The sequence below is a fragment of the Belonocnema kinseyi genome, chromosome 10 (genome assembly GCF_010883055.1).
Source record: "Belonocnema kinseyi isolate 2016_QV_RU_SX_M_011 chromosome 10, B_treatae_v1, whole genome shotgun sequence".
NCBI lineage: Eukaryota > Metazoa > Arthropoda > Insecta > Hymenoptera > Cynipidae > Belonocnema > Belonocnema kinseyi.
The window spans coordinates 2,314,117-2,332,125 of record NC_046666.1 but is presented as its reverse complement, the minus strand read 5'-3'; the positions used below and the strand labels follow the sequence as shown (position 1 = coordinate 2,332,125).

The window sequence follows — 18,009 nt, the reverse complement described above, 5'->3', positions numbered from 1 at the left end:
TTGATCAAATTCAATAACTTTGAATTTCGGAAAATGTAAATTTACATTTAAACGAATTCAAATGAATTAGAAAAAAATGTTAAAAGATGATTTGTTTTCTGTAAAACTGGAATGAATTCAGATAAATATAAGACAAAAGAGAAGAAAATTCAAGACCATTTTTTTTTCAAATCATATGAATTTAATCCTTTAAGGGTACACTGGTGCAAATTCGCACCCGAAATTTCTTCATTTTGTTGGCATTTATGCAAACCCAGCAGCAGCGTATTATCCCCACATATATTAAATATTTAATATTAAAATTGTAAACAAACCAATTCGCACCAGTGTACCGATTATGCATGCTGGGTTGGAGTGTGCCGATTGAGGGTTAAAACGATTTAAAAATTTGAAAAAACTTGATTAAATTCAATAACTTTGAATTTCGGAAAATTTACATTTACATTTAAACGAATTCAAATGAATTAGAAAAAAATGTTAAAAGATGATTTGTTTTCCGTAAAACTGGAATGAATTCAGATAAATATAAGATAAAAGAGATGCTATTAATTAAAGTTCAAGATAATTTTGGTTTTTTATTTATATGAATTAGAAAAAATGTTAAAAAATGCTTTGATGTCCGCAAAACTGAAATGAATTTCAGATAAAAGAGAAGAAAATTCAAGATCAATTTTTTTTTAATCAAATAAATTTAATCCTTTAAGGGTGCACTGGTGCGAATTCGCACCCGAAGTTTCTTCATTTTCTTGGCATTTACGCAAACACAGCTGCAGCGTATTATCCCCACACATATGAAATATTTAATATTAAAATTGTAAACAAACCAATTCGCACCAGTGTACCGATTATGTATGCTGGGTTGGAGTGTGCCGTTTGAAGGTTAAAACGATTTAAAAATTTGAAAAAACTTGATCAAATTCAATAACTTTGAATTTCGGAAAATTTACATTTACATTTAAACGAATTCAAATGAATTAGAAAAAAATGTTAAAAGATGATTTGTTTTCCGTAAAAATAGAATGAATTCAGATAAATATAAGACTAAAGAGATGATATTCATTTAAGTTCAAGATAATGTTGTTTTTTTAATTAAATGAATTCAAAAAGATCTGAAAAAATTTTATCCAATGCAGTAACTTTGAAATAACAGGCCTCACAGCCCCTATGGTGAAAAATATAGGGACCAAGGGGTACTTTTTGTAACGCTCATAAAGTAGCAAATTCAGGATGATTTTAAATGAATTAGAAAAAATGTTAAAAAATGCTTTGATGTCCCCAAAACTAAAATGAATTTCAGATAAAAGAGAAGAAAATTCAAGATCAGTTTTTTTTTTAATCAAATGAATTTAATCCTTTAAGGGTGCACTGGTGCGAATTCGCACCCCAAGTTTCTTCATTTTGTTCGCATTTATGCAAACACAGCAGCAGCGTATTATCCCCGCATACATTAAATATTTAATATTAAAATTGTAAACAAACCAATTCGCACCAGTGTACCGATTATGTATGCTGGGTTGGAGTGTGCCGTTTGAGGGTTAAAACGATTTAAAAATTTGAAAGAACTTTATCAAATTCAGTAACTTTGAAATAACAGGCCTCACAGCCCCTTATGGAAAAAAATATAGGGACCAAAGGGTACTTTTTGTCACGCTCAAAGGGTATTGAATTCAAGATAAATTCAAAAGATTTCGGAAAATTTAAATTTACATTCAAACGAATTCAAATGAATTAGAAAAAAATGTTAAAAAATGATTTGTTTTCCGTAAAACTGGAATGAATTCAGATAAATATAAGATAAAAGATATGATATTCATGAAAGTTCAAGATAAATTTCGTTTTTTAATTAAATGTATTTAAAAAGATTTTAAAATTTGAAAAAATTTTATCGAATGCAGTAACTTTCAAGTAACAGGCCTCATAGTCCCTATGGGAAAAAATATAGGGACCAAGAGGTACTTTTTGTCACGTTCATAAAGTAGCAAATTCAGGATGATTTTAAATGAATTAGAAAAAATGATAAAAAATGCTTTGATGTCCGTAAAACTAAAATGAATTTCAGATAAAACAGAAGAAAATTCAAGATAATATTTTTTTGAATCAAATGAATTTAATCCTCTAACGGTACACTGGTGCGAATTTGCACCCGAAATTTTTTCATTTTGTTGGCATTTACGCAAACACAACGGCAGCGGATTATCCCCACATATATTAAATATTTAATATTAAAATTGTAAACAAACCAATTCGCACCTGTGTACCGATTATGTATGCTGGGTTGGAGTGTGCCGTTTGAGGGTTTAAATGATTTGGCAAAAAATGTTTAAATCAACAACAAATGTTCACTGATTTCCAAAAATTGAAATAACTTTAGATCAATTTCAGAAAAACCAGACGAATTCGATGAAATTCATAAAAATTCAAGGTGAATTAAAAAAATTCAAATGCATTGAAAACAATTTAAAAAATATGAATACAATTAACTGAATTCCGTAGCTTAGAAAAATTCCAGGAAGTTAAAAAGAATTTAGGATCAATTAAATAAAAACTTTCAAAAACCTAAAAAAAATCCATTAAATTGAATAGAATTGAGTGTATTCAGAAGAATTCAAGTAAATTACAAAAAAGAAGAGAACTACAAAGAATTTAAAACAATTCGAGTTATAAATTCTAAAGAATTGGAACAATTTTAAAAATCGAAAACATTCGATTACTTACAATACATTTTGAATGAATTTAGAGAAATTAAAAAAAAATGAGAGCAATTAGATAAAATTTATTTGAAAAATAAATTGAATTGAGTAGAATTAAGTGCATTTAGAAGAATTCAAAGGAATTTAATAGAATGTAGGATAATTTAATAAGAATTCAGTGTGAATTCCAAATGAATTGCAAGAAATATTTGAAAATCGCTTCAAATTTTGAAACCCTACAAAATCCATTCCTTCCAATCTTATTTAATCTCAATTCAAATTTTTAAGACCTTTCGGAATCCCTTGAAATTGTTTAAATCTCTTGGAAATGCCTTAAACTTTTTTTAAATACCCTGAAATACTCCAGTCTTTGAAATTTCTTTCAACTATTGGAATAAATGAAACCAAATTTTGGGAATCCTTAAAAATTTCCTAAAATATTTCAAATCCTTTGAAATCGCGAAAATTTTTTTAATCTCTTGAAAATGCCAAGTAATTTGAAAAAATACCGTAGAATGTTTCAAAACCATTATTATTTATTCATTTTATCAAATAAATACTTTTAAAAAATCCATTAAATATTGAAATACATTGAGGGACATTAAAAAAAAACCTTAAAATCATCGAAATCCTCGAAAATATGATAAAATACCATGAAATCTTGTTAAATATTTTAAAATTTGTAAAATCGTTTCATATCTTCGAAATTCTAGGAAATTAATTACCCAAAAATATTAAAAACCTTCGAAATACCTTCAAATTATTGAAATAAATTAAAAACTCCTGGGAAACATTTAAGATTGTCTAAAGGATTTTAAATCCTTTGAAATTCACTTAAATATTATGAAATCCTGTAAAATATTGTGACTATATTTCCTGAAATCCACTAAAATATGATAAAATCCCGTGAAATTCTACTTTGATATTTCTGAAATCTTTCAAATCTTTGTGGCATCTTTTAAAATCTTCCTAAAATTTTTATTGATAAAATCTTCTGAAACCGTTGAAATATTTGAAATGTTTGTGAAATCTTTTGAAATTGCTGAAATCTTTATTTGTGAACTCCTTGAAATTATTAAAATCGTTCAAATATTTTTGATATCTTTAAAAAAATGTCTGAAATTTTTATTTATGAAAACTTCGGAAATCGATACAATATTTTATAATCTTTGAAATCCTTATGAAATCTTTCAAATATATATCATGATCACTTTTAAAATCTTTCTAAAACAATTATTTGTGAAATTTTCTAAAATCTTTGAAATCTTGATGAAATATTTCTTTCCTGGAATCTTATGAAATAGCTGAAAAATCTTTCATCTTTGTGAAAATAAAATAATAATAAAAATTCTTCAAATTTGAGCTTTATGATAAATGTAAGGCTATATAAATAATTTATTCAATAATAATAAATAAAACAAAAATTTAAATGGAGTACTTAAATTTTCAATTGAAAAGATTAATTTTCGAACACCAAGATTAAGTTTCAAACAAGATGATTAATTCCTAAAAATTTTTTTTTTAAATAAGATAAAAATTGATTTTTTATTTATTTATTTTTCTATTTTTTTGTAGAAAATTAATCTTCTTGTTTGAAACTTAATCTTGGTATTACAAAATTAATTTCTTGAAAACTGATATTTTTTTATTTTAAACTAAAAAATATCAGTTTTCAAGAAATTAATTTTGGAATACCAAGATTAAGTTTCAAACAAGAAGATTAATTTTCAACAAAATAATTTAAAAAAAAAAATGAATTTTTAACGAAAGAGTTTAACTTTCAACAAAAAAAAAAAATAATAATTTTCATCTAAAATTATGAATATTTAATTGGAATACTTTAATTTTGAATCGAAAGATTAATTTTCGAATACCAAGATTAAGTTTCAAACAAGAAGATTAATTTTCTACAAAAAAAAAATAAATAAAAATAAATAAATAAAAAATGATTTTTCAACAAAATACAAGAATTTCTAATCAAAAAAGACAAATTTTCTATCAAATAGTTGAATTTTAAACTCAAAAATATTAGTTTTCACCAAAAAATGGAAGAGTTGAATTTTCAGTTAAAAAATTAATTTTTTTACAAGAAATCTTTTTCAACTAAAGTGATGAATTTTTAACTAAACTAATAAATATTCAACTGGAGCAGATGAATTTTTGAAAAAAGTGTTTAACTTTTAACCAAAAAAAAAAGTTAATTTTCAGCTAAAATAATGAATATTTATTTGAAATACTTAAATTTTGAATCAAAAAGATTAAGTTTCTAAAAAAAAAAAAAAATAATAAACAAAAAATAACGATTATTCAAGAAAATACATGAATTTCGAACTAAAAAAGACAAATTTTCAACCACATAGTTGAATTTTAAACTAAAAAATATCAGTTTAAAAAAAAAGAGAGAATAGTTAAATTTTCAGATAAAAAAAAAATTTCCTTGACAAAAATTTGTAAACCACAGCGATGAAATTTTAACTAAATTAATACACATTCAACTGAAACAGAATAATTTTAAAACAAAAAAATATGAATTTTTGACAAAAAGAGTTAAACTTTTACGCAAAAAAAAAGTTAATCTTCAGCTACAATGATGAATATTTAATTGTAATACATAAATTTTGTATAAAAAAGATTAATTTTCTACAAAAAAAAAAAACAAACAAAAAATAACGATTTCTCAACAAAATACATGAATTTCGAACTAAAAAAGACAAATTTTCAACCAAATAGTTGAATTTTAAACTCAAAAATATCAGTTTTCAAAAAAAAAGAGAGAGAATAGTTAAATTTTCAGATAAAAAAAATAATTTTCCTGAACAAAAATTTGTAAACCGTAGCGATGAAATTTTAAATAAATTAATACACATTCAACTAAAACAGAATAATTTTAAAACAAAAAAAATTAATTTTTGACAAAAGAGTTAAACTTTTACGCAAAAAAAAGTTAATTTTCAGCTAAAATGATCAATATTTAATTGGAATACTTAAATTTTGAATCAAAAAGATTAAGTTTCAAACAAGAAGATCAATTTTCTACAAAAAAATATAAAATTAAATAAATAAAAAACGATTTTTCAACAAAATACATGAATTTCGAAGTAAAAAAGACAAATTTTTAACCAAATAGTTGAATTTTAAACTAAAAAATATCAGTTTTCAAAAAAAAAAAAAAAAAGAGAGAATAGTTCAATTTTCAGGTAAAAAAAAATAATTTTCCTCAACAAAAATTAGGAAACCGTGGCGAAGAAATTTTAAATAAATTAATACACATTCAACTGAAACAGAATAATCTTAAAACAAAAAAATGAATTTTTGACAAAAAGAGTTAAACTTTTACCCAAAAAAAAAGTTAATGTTCAGCTAAAATGATGAATATTTAATTGTAATACATAAATTTTGTATCAAAAAGATTAATTTTCTACAAAAAAATATAAAAATAAATAAATAAATAAAGATTCTTCAACAGGATACATGAATTTCGAACTAAAAAAGACAAATTTTCAACCAAATAGTTGAATTTTAAAATAAAAAATTTTAGTTTTCAAAAAAAAGAGAAAAAAAAGAATAGTTAAATTTTCAGATAAAAAAAATAATTTTCCTCAACAAAAATTAGGAAACCGTGGCGAAGAAATTTTAAATAAATTAATACACATTCAACTGACACAGAATAATTTTAAAACAAAAAAATGAATTTTTGACAAAAGAGTTAAACTTTTACGCAAAAAAAAAGGTAATCTTCAGCTACAATGATCAATATTTAATTGTAATACTTAAATTTTTTATCAAAAAGATTAATTTTCTACAAAAAAAAATAAAAATAAATAAAAAAAAAAACGATTTTTCAACAAAATACATGAATTTCGAAGTAAAAAAGACAAATTTTTAACCAAATAGTTGAATTTTAAACTCAAAAATATCAGCTTTCAAAAAAAAAAAGAGAGAATAGTTAAATTTTCAGATAAAAAAAAAAATTTCCTCAACAAAAATTTGTAAACCACAGCTATGAAATTTTAACTACATTAACACACATTCAAGTGAAACAGAATAATTTTAAAACAAAAAAAAAATGAATTTTTGACGAAAGAGTTTAACTTTTAACAACAAAAAATAATAATTTTCAGCTAAAATAATGAATATTTAATTGGAATACTTAAATTTTGAATCAAAAAGATTAAGTTTCAAACAAGAAGATTAATTTTCTACAAAAAAATATAAAAATAAATAAATAAAAAACGATTTTTCAACAAAATACATGAATTTCGAACTAAAAAAGACCAATTTTTTATCAAATAGTTGAATTTTAAACTGAAAAATATCAGTTTTCAACAAATAAATTTTGGAATACCAAGATTAAGTTTCAAACAAGTAGATTAATTTTCTACAAAAAAAAATATATATAAATAAATAAATAAAAAACGATTCTTCAACAAAATATATGAATTTCGAACTAAAAAAAATAAAATTTCTATGAAATAGTTGAATTTTGACCTGAAAAATATCAGTTTTCAACAAAAAATGGAAGAGTTGAATTTTCAGTTTAAAAAAATAATTTAAAAAAAAAATGTTTTTTAACTAAAGTGATGAATTTTGAATTAAACCAATAAATATTCAACTGGAACAGATGAATTTTTGACAAAAGAGTTTAACTTTTATCGAAAAAAAATATTTAATTTTCATCTAAAATGATGAATATTTAATTGTAAAACTTCAATTTTTTATCAAAAAGATTAATTTTCTACAAAAAAAAAATTACGATTTCTCAACAAAATACATGAATTTCAAACTAAAAAAAAAAAAAGACAAATTTGCAACCAAAAATTCAATACTTACATTTTCAGTTAAAAAAGTTAATTTTTAACAAAAAAGATGAATTTTTAAATAAAATGATGAATTTTCAACCAATACGATTTTATTGTCTGCCAAAAAAGTCGAATTATCAACTGATAAAGATACTTTTTCAACCTAAGTTAGAGTTTTCGGTTTAAAATAACAAATTTAAAAAAAAAAGTTGCATTTTCAAATTAAGTGATGAAGTTGCAAATAAAATTATGAATCTTCAACTGGGACAGTTCAATTTTTAAAAATTTAATTACAACCGAAATAATTAATCTTTATCTAGAATTGTTCAATTTTTAACAAAAAAAAAAATAATAATTTTTAAGCAACAAGATTAATTTCTATACAAAAAAAAAATAAGTAAATAAATAAAAAACCACGCTACTTTAATCAAAAAAGGTAAGTTTTTAACCAAAATTTTAATAGTTGTATTTTTAGTTAAAAAAATAACATTCAACCATTGACATGGATTTTTCAACTAAAATTATGGAAGATTCAATTGAAATAGTTACATTTTCATATTACAAAAATAAAAAAAATACAACAAAATAGTTAAATTTTCAACTAAAATATTTAAATTTTCAGTAAAAAAAATTAATTGCCAGCCAAAGAAAAAACTAATCTTCGACCAGAAGGACCAAAAAATTCATTTTTCATCCGAGAATTTAAATTTTAACCAAGTAATAAAATTAATTTATTTAGTTCAGAATTTAATTATTTTTTCAAATTAATATTTCTAGGTTAAGAACTTTTTTTTTTATTTGAAAGTTCGACTTTTTGGTAGAAAATTATTCTCCTTGTTTGAAAATTCGTCTTTTTGGTAAAAAATTCTATATCTTTGGTACAATTTTTAATAAATGACATACATTTTTAATCAGATAATTCAATTTTTAACGAGAAAATACGAAATTTCAGGAGAAACCATACATTTTTAACCAAAAAGTTGAATTTTCTACCGCAATAAAATTAATTTTCAACTATAAAAAATGAATTTTCAAGAAAATACATAGATTGTACTCAAAAAAATTAATTTTTCAACTATAAAAGACGAATTTTCAACAAAACTCATACATTTTTAACACCAAATAGGTAAATTTTAAACCAAAATGTTTACTTTTCATCTATAAAAGTCAAGTTTTTAGCTAAATGTATGCCTTTTAAAACAAACAGTTTAATTCAATAATTTACCTATTTTATTGAAAATTATTATTTTTTTGCTTCAAAAATTATTTTTAATCTGAAACTTAAATTATTCCATTTTTAGTTTAAAATTGAACTTTGTTTTGGTTGAGAATTTAATTATTTTTGTCAAAAAATCCTTTATTTAGTTGAAACTTTCTTTTTTTATTTAAAAATTCGACTTTTTTTTATAAATTTATTATTCTTGTTTAAAAATTCATCTTTTTTGTAGAAAATTAATTATCTTTGGTTCAATTTTCAATTAAAAACATACATTTTTAATCAAATGGTTATATTTTCAACCCAAACGATTAATTTTTAAACCATAAAAGACGAATTTTCAATCCAAGACATACATTTTTAATCAGATAATTTAATTTTTAACGAAAAAAGACGAAATTTCAGGAGAAAACATACATTTTTAACCAAAAAGTTGAATTTTCTACCGCAATAAAATTAATTTTCAACTATAAAAAATGAATTTTCAAGAATATACATAGATTTTAAATCCAAAAAATTAATTTTTCAACTATAAAAGACGAATTTTCAACAAAACTCATACATTTTTAACACCAAATAGGTAAATTTTCAACCAAAATGTTTACTTTTCATCTATAAAAGTCAAGTTTTTAGCTAAATGTATGCCTTTAAAAAAAAAAAATTATTTTTAATCTGAAAATTAAATTATTCCATTTTTAGTTTAAAATTGAACTTTGTTTTGGTTGAGAATTTAATTATTTTTGTTAAAAAATCCTTTATTTAGTTGAAACTTTTTTTTTTTATTTAAAAATTCGACTTTTTTTATAAATTTATTATTCTTGTTTAAAATTCATCTTTTTTGTAGAAAATTAATTATCTTTGGTTCAATTTTCAATTAAAAACATACATTTTTAATCAAATGGTTATATTTTCAACCAAAAATATTAATTTTAAACCATATAAGACGAATTTTTAAGAAAATACATTTTTATCCAAACAATTGAATTTGCAACAAAAAAAAACTGATTTTCCACCAAAAAAGTCAAGTTTTACATAAAATTATTAAATTTTCAAGTAAATAGTTTAAAAAATGGATGTGCCTAATTTTATTTTTCTCAATTTAAAATTTTTAAATGAACATTTGAACTTTAAAATTAAAAAATATTAATTTTTTTACCAAAAGTGAATTAGTTAAATTTTCAATCGAAAAAAAATGTGAGAAAGTATTTGAGGGAATTTGCATATACTTTGAAAAACCTGAAAAATGTCAGTGACTTTTTTTTTAAGTTAGAAAAATTTTTTCTAAAGCGTGCTTAATTTTTTTTTTTACTGCAATCTAAATTTGAATAACAATGATTCTTTATTTATAAAAATAGCTTCATTTTACTGTATTTAACCATTTTTTTTGAAAATTCTTTTCTTTTTTTGGTTTTAAATTGATTTTTTTTTTACCGAAAATTTAACTATTCTATTTTTGGTGTGTAAACTAATCGTTTTCAGTTGAAAATTTAAATTTCTATTTCAAAATTGATGTATTTTGTTGAGAATTCCTTCTCTAATAGTATAAAATTAATCTTCTTTTTTGAGCAATCGTATTTTTTGTAATAAAATTTTTATCACAAAAATATATGCAAATTCCTTCAAATACTTTCTTACATTTTTTTTTCACTTGAAAATTTAACTATTGTTTTTTAAAGTTCATATTCTTAGGTTGGAAATTAAACTGTTCTGTAGAAAATTCGTCATTTAGGCTTGAAAATTCAACAATTTGGTACGAAAGTAAATTGTTTTGTAATTTTTTTTTTTCAATCAATTCTCTTAAATTAAAATTTAACTAATCCACTTTTGGTAAAAAAAATTAATATTTTTTAGTTTTAAAGTTCAAATGTTCATTTAAAAATTTAAAATCGACAAAAATAAAATTAGACACATCCATTTTTCAAACTATTTACTTGAAAATTAAATAATTTTATTTAAAACTTGACTTTTGTGGTTGAAAATCAATTTTTTTTTGTTGTTGCAAATTTAATTATTTGGATAAAAATGTATTTTGTTAAAAATTCGTCTTTTATGGTTTAAAATTAATATTTTTTTATTGAAAATATAACCATTTGATTAAAAATGTAAGTTTTTAATTTTTTACAAGTTTTTTTTTTAAGTTTTCTACAAAAAAGATGAATTTTCAAACCAAAATAATAATTTTATACCAAAAAGTCGAATTTAAAAAAAAAAAGAAGTTTCAACTGAAAATTAAAACAACAGTTTTTAGTTTAAAAAAATTCATTTTCAACCCAGAAATATTAATTTAAAAAAAAAGTTAAGTTTTGAACTAAATAAAGGAATTTTTAACAAAAATAATTGAATTTTCAACCGAAACAAAGTCCAATTTTAAACTAAAAATTGAATAATTTAATTTTCAGATTAAAAATAATTTTTGAAACAAAAAAATAATAATTTTCAACAAAATAGTTAAATTTTTTGGCAAAAAAAAAAATAATATTTTTTAGTTTTAAAGTTCAAATGTTCATTTAAAAATTTAAAATCGACAAAAATAAAATTAGACACATCCATTTTTCAAACTATTTACTTGAAAATTAAATAATTTTATTTAAAACTTGACTTTTGTGGTTGAAAATCAATTTTTTTTGTTGTTGCAAATTTAATTATTTGGATAAAAATGTATTTTGTTAAAAATTCGTCTTTTATGGTTTAAAATTAATATTTTTTGTTGAAAATATAACCATTTGAAACAAAGTCCAATTTTAAACTAAAAATTGAATAATTTAATTTTAAGATTAAAAATAATTTTTGAAACAAAAAAATAATAATTTTCAACAAAATAGTTAAATTATTGAATTAAACTATTTGTTTTAAAAGGCATACATTTAGCTAAAAACTTGACTTTTATAGATGAAAAGTAAACATTTTGGTTTAAAATTTACCTATTTGGTGTTAAAAATGTAAAAATTAATTTTTTTGATTAAAATCTATGTATATTCTTGAAAATTCATTTTTTATAGTTGAAAATTAATTTTATTGCAGTAGAAAATTCAACTTTTTTGTTAAAAATGTATGTTTTCTCCTGAAATTTCGTCTTTTCTCGTTAAAAATTAAATTATCTGATTAAAAATGTATGCCTTTTTATTAAAAATTGCACCAAAGATAATCAATTTTCTACCAAAAAGTCGAATTTTCAAATAAAAAAAAAGTTGTAACTGAAAATTAAGACATCAGTTTTTAGTATTAAAAATTTAATTTTTAACCTAGAAATATTAATTTGAAAAAATAATTAAATTTTGAACTAAATAAATGAATTTTTAACAAAAATAAATGAATTTTTCAACTAAAAAAAACGTTAATTTTAAAACTAAAAATGGAATAATTTAATTTTCAGATAATGAATAATTTGATAACAAAAAATTCAACAAAATAGTTCAATTTTTAAATTAAACTATTTGCTTGAAAATGTATTTTTTTTTTTTTGCTTAAAACTTAGATTTTACCGTTTAAATTAAAAATTCTTTGTTGAAAATTCGTCTTTTATAGTTGAAAAATTAATTTTCTTGGTTAAAATTTACATCTTTGGTTAAAAATTAATATTATTGATGAAAAATTCAACTATTTGGTTAAAAATGTAAGTATTCTCCTAAAATTTTGCCTTTTCTCGTTAAAAATTTAATTATCTGATTAAAAATGTATGTCTTTTACTAAAAACTGATGTTTTAATTTTCAGTTACAACTTTTTTTTATTTGAAAATTCGACTCTTTGGTAGAAAATTCATTATTTTTAAATCAATTTTCAATAAAAGACATACACTTTCATTGAAAATTGAACCAAAGATAATGAATTTTCTACCAAAGAGTCGAATTTTCAAAAAAAAAGTTGTAACTGAAAATTAAAACATCAGTTTTTTGTTTAAAAGAAAAATTAATTTTTAACCCAGAAATATTAATTTAAAAACAATAGTTAAATTTTGAACTAAATAAATGAATTTTTAACAAAAATAATTGAATTTTCTACTGATAAAAGGTTCATTTTTAAACTAAAAATGGAATAGTTTAACTTTTTAGATAAAAAATAATTTTTTAAGAAATAAAAAAAAATGCAGCGAAATAGTAGAATTTTTTAATTAAACTATTTATTTAAAAAAGTATGCCTTTTACTGAAAACTTGACTTTTACAGTTAAAAATTGAACTTCTTGGTTGAAAATTTAACTCTTTGGTAAAAAATGTATGTATTTTGTTGAAAATTCGTTTTTTATAGATAAAAAATTAATCTTCTTGGTTGAAATTAATCTGTTTGGCTGAAAATGTAAGTATTTTTTTGAAAATATATATTTTTTTGGTTGAAAATTCGTCTTTTATAGTTGAGAATTTATCTTTTATAGTTAAAAATTAAATTTTTTGGTTCAAACTTGAACTATTTGATTAAAAATTTCCGTATTTTGTAAAAAATTTATCTATTCTCTTGAAAATTCGTCTTTTCTAGTTTTTAAATTAAATAATCTGCTGAAAAATTGATGTCTTTTCTAAAAAATTAATCTGCTTGATTGAACATTTTATTATTTGATTCAAAATGTATGTATTCTTTTGAAAATTCGTCATTTTTTGTTAAAAATTCAACTATTTTTTAATTAAAAATTCATGTATGCACTTAAATATTCGTCTTTTATATTTGAAAATTCGTCTTTTATGGTGGAAAATTAATCTTTTTCGTTTGAATAAATAACAATTTCATTCAAAATTTATGTCTTTTAATGAAAATTTAATTTAAGATAATGAATTTTCAATTAAAAAGATTAATTTTCTACCAAAATGACGAATTTTCAAATTAAAATTAAATAAATTGTAACTAAAAATTAAAGCTTCAGTTTTTAGTTTAAAAAAAAATTACTTTTTAAACCGAAAATATTAATTTTCAAAAAATAGGTCAATTTTAAACGCAAAACAAAATAGTTTAATTTTCAGATGAAGAATACATTTTTATAAAAAAAAAAAAAAGATAATAAAGTAAAAAGTTCAATTTTCAACTAAAATAAATGGATTTTCTACTGAAAAAGATCAATTTTAAACTATAAATTCAACAGTTTAATATTCAGATAAACAATAATTTTTAACAAAAAAATTCGACAAAATAATTTTTTTTAAAAATATGGTCCAAATTTGGTGTTGGATTTTTTTTCTTTTTTAAGAGGAGTTTGCATACATTTTTTAATTTAAAAAGATAAATTTTCTCCCAAAAAGTCGAATTTTCAAATTAATTTAAATTAATTCATCAATATTTAACCCGAAAATATTAATTTTCCAAAAATAGTTAAATTTTAAACTAAATAAAAGAATTTTTAACCAAAACAAATAAATTTTCAAATGAAATAAAGTTTAATTTTAAACTAAAAATGGAATAGATTAATTTTCAGATAAAAAATAAGGTTTGAAAAACAAAAAAATTATTTTCAACAAAATATTTAAATTATTAAATTAAACTATTTGTTAAAAAAAGCATACATTTTGCTAAAAACTTGACTTTTATACATAAAAAGTGAACTTCTTGGTTGAAATTTTAAATATTTGGTTAAAAATGTATGTATTTTGTTAAAAATTCGTCTTTTATGGTTAAAAATTAATCATTTGGGTCGACAATATAACCATTTGATCAAAAATATATGTCTTTTATTGAAAATTGAACAAAAAGTCGAATTTTCAAATTAAAAAAAAAAAGTTTTAACTGAAAATTGAAACTTCAGTTTTCAGTTTTGAAATAAATCATTTTTAACCCGAAAATATTTATTTTCCAAAAATAGTTAAATTTTAAACTAAATAAAGGAATTTTTAACCAAAATAAATGAATTTTCAACTGAAACAAATTTCAATTTTAAACTGAAAATCCAATATTTTAATATTCAAATAAAAAATAATAGTTTAAAAACAAAATAATAATTTTCAACAAAATATTTACAATTTTTAGTTAAGCTGTTTATTTAAAAAAAGTATACCTTTCGTTGAAAACTTGACTTTTATCGTTAAAATTTAAAATTCTTTGTTGAAAATTCGTCTTTTATAGTAGAAAAATTAATTTTATTGCTTGAAAATTAAACTATCTGATTAAAAATGTATCTCTTTTATTGAAAATCCTTCTTTTCAATTTAAAAATTAATCTTCTTGATTAAAAATTCAACTATATAGTTAAATATTTATGTATTTTCTTAACAATTCATTTTTTTTTGGTAAAAAATTAATATTTTAGAGTTAAAAATTCATCTGTTTGGTAAAAACTTAACTATTTGTTTGAAAATCAAACTCTTTTTTAGAAATCTCATCTTTTTGTTTGAAAATAAAATTCTTTGGTTCCAAATTAATCTCTTTTGGTGGAGGATTCAACCATTTTTCTTAAATATTCCTCTTTTTGGATGAATTCAGCTGTTTCTGATTTAAAATTAAAATAAAAGTTTTTAATTTTAATATTCATTAATTTAATTTAATATTAATATATGTATAATATAAAAAAGAAAAGAAAAGAATTCACTGAAATTCATAAAAATTCAAGGTGAATTAAAAAAAAAATCAAATGAATTTAAAACAATTTACAAAAACTTCAACTTTGAAGCCCTACGAATTTCTAACCAAACAAGTGATTAATGACTACAAAAGAATTCAAAATTAAATAAAAAAGAATTCAAATGATAGGAAAAAATATTAAAAATTAAAGAAAAAAAATGCCATTGATTAAAATCGAATTTGAAAGAATTTAGAGGAATTAAAGGGAATTGAAAATAATTCGATTAACTAAATTAAAAAAAAAACCCAAGTGAATTCCAGACAATTCCAACATAAAATCATTCACTGAATTGAGAAATTTTGAAATGAGTTTATGAAAAACAAATAAAAGTTAAAAGAATTGAATAAAATTCCCAAGAATTTAAAGTGAGTTTTATAGACTTGAAAATGAATTAACAAATTTTTTTTTAAATTCACTGAATTGAGGAGAAACTAGAAGAATACAAAAGAATTAAAAAGAATTCAGGATAAATTGGTAAGAATTCAGGGGGACATCCAAATGAGTGCAAATTTTTTTTTTTTTAATTCTTAAAAAATCAAACTATATTTTTAACATTTTTCCATATAAAATAATAAACAACAAATTTAAGCATTCAAAATGGAACCCTTGAATTCAAAACTTTAAAAATTCAAGTTTAAAAGTTTTTCAATTTAAAATTTAGAATTTTTGTAAATTATAGAGTTGAAAGATTGAGATTAAATTCCAAAAATATAAATCCACTTTAACATTTTCACTGTTCTAAATTAAATAATCAATTAATAAACTTTAAAAATGTTCCAAATTATGTTTTTTTAAGTAATTTTAAGCTAGACAAAATAAAAATTGAAAAATAATTTTTTTAACCTGACAGTTTTTAAATTATTTTCATTTTAAATCATCCTTTAAAAGCTTAAAAAAATTTATTTCAAAATCTTGAGAAATCTAGAAGTGGTTTTAAATTATTTTAAATTCAAAATAATTTTTGAATTTTTTTCCGGAACTTTTAAATATATTTCAAAATGAATTGAATTTTTTCTATAACTTTTAGAAAATCCTGCAAATTAAAAAAAAAATTTGAAGTTATAAATAACAATAGAACTGCACTTTAATTATTTCAAACACTGTTAAAATCGAACTTGGGCAGATTTTTCTTTTGAATATTCGTAAAATTCCCGGTTTTCCTGCCTGACAGCCACTCTATTTTTTATTTAAAGAATTTTGAATTTAAAAACATCTAATTTTTTTTAAACCTTTAAAACTGCATTTTAAAATTCTTTAAATTAACATATATGCTTCAAAATTTAAAATAAAAAATTTTTGAACTGAAAGATTTTCGAATGAAGCATTCTAAACTAAATGATATAATAATTGATAAAAATTACAATTTAACAAATTATTTAAAAAACGGTTGAAATCAAAGTTGGATAACATTTTTATTCTGAATTTTTTTTTAAATTCCCAGTCAAAAAATAAATTCAATGCCATTTGCTGGTTAATATATTCTTTCAAATCCGTTACAATATTATAATCTCAAGTTCCACGAAATTTGATATTTCTAGAAATCCTGCAAAATTGATTAAAATACTTTATGAGCTTTAAGATAAAAAATGAAATAAAATCATTGAAATCCTTTGTAAATCTTATAAATCGCCTTGAAAGTTTCTAGAAATATTTTTAAATATTTCAAATCCTTTACAATCTTCTGAAATTCCTTGAAAATTTTTTAGAGCTCTTAAAAATGTCAAATAAAAACGTTTAAATATACAAAAGAATTCAAAAGAATACAAACAAAAAATCACAAATTAATATACTGCAGAATGAATTCTAAAAAATAATTTAAAATCTTTGAAATCCTAAAAAAAAAATCCTCGCTCTTCGTGAATAAATTTTTTAAAATACTTGAAAATATGATAAAATCCTGTCAATTTCCATGACGATAATTCCTGAAGTCTGAGAAAATCTAATAAAATACTTTAATTAAAATTCACTAAAATATTTCAAATTAAAATCGATTGAAAAATACCTTTTAAACATTTTAAAATACTATAAAATCTTTCAAATCTCTTTAAATTATAGGAATCTATTAAAAATGTTTTCGAATTTTTAAAAATACCCTGAAATATTTCACAGAAATAAATAAAAAAAAAAATTGTCAGCCCAGTGTATTTTGAATAAATGAATGATTAATTAATTATTAACCTGCTGCTGTTGATTTTGTTGCTGCTGCTGCTGTTGCTGCTGTTGCTGTTGAGCGGCGGCCTGGGCCGCTTGTCTCTGCTGTTGGCGCAATATACTAGGTGGCGGGTCCATATGTTGGCGCTGATGCAGCAAAAGGTGATTCTTTTGGAAGAACGCTTTCCCACATTTGTCGCAAACGTGCGACCTTATGTGACAACTGCCGTCCGAATGACGCCGCTGATGCTGAGAGAGTCCGTGCTTCTGTGCAAAGCCGCGACCACAGTCGGGACATACGTGGGGCTTTGGTTTCGGCCCCGAGCCCACGGGAGGTGAGGTTTGCGTCGCACCGTGCATGTGACTCACACTCGGTGTGCCAATCGGTCCGTTCATCTGGAAATTCTACTCCTTTAGTCTCATGTTTCATCATTTTCGAAATTTTATCCCCTGCACACGCTTCAAACTGCTCAATATTTCCCACGCACCTTTCATATTTCCCACGCCCCTTTTTCTATTTTTCCACGCCCACCGTAATTAACAAATATAAACAAGTTAAAGACTTTTTAAATCGCAATATAAGATTATTGGCAGAAAATTTGTGAACTTCATAGTAT

At 21.4% G+C, this 18,009-nt stretch overlaps 1 protein-coding gene across 1 annotated transcript in view; it reads right to left on the bottom strand.

Annotated features, from left to right (window-relative positions):
• LOC117181943 (zinc finger protein 33A-like) overlaps positions 1-18,009 on the bottom strand; it is a 46,362-nt gene that overhangs the window by 4,985 nt on the left and 23,368 nt on the right. Inside the window, exon 6 of the mRNA XM_033374970.1 lies at positions 17,420-17,797. Within this exon, the coding sequence (XP_033230861.1) occupies positions 17,420-17,797 (378 nt within the window). The remainder of the gene's footprint in view (positions 1-17,419; positions 17,798-18,009) is intronic.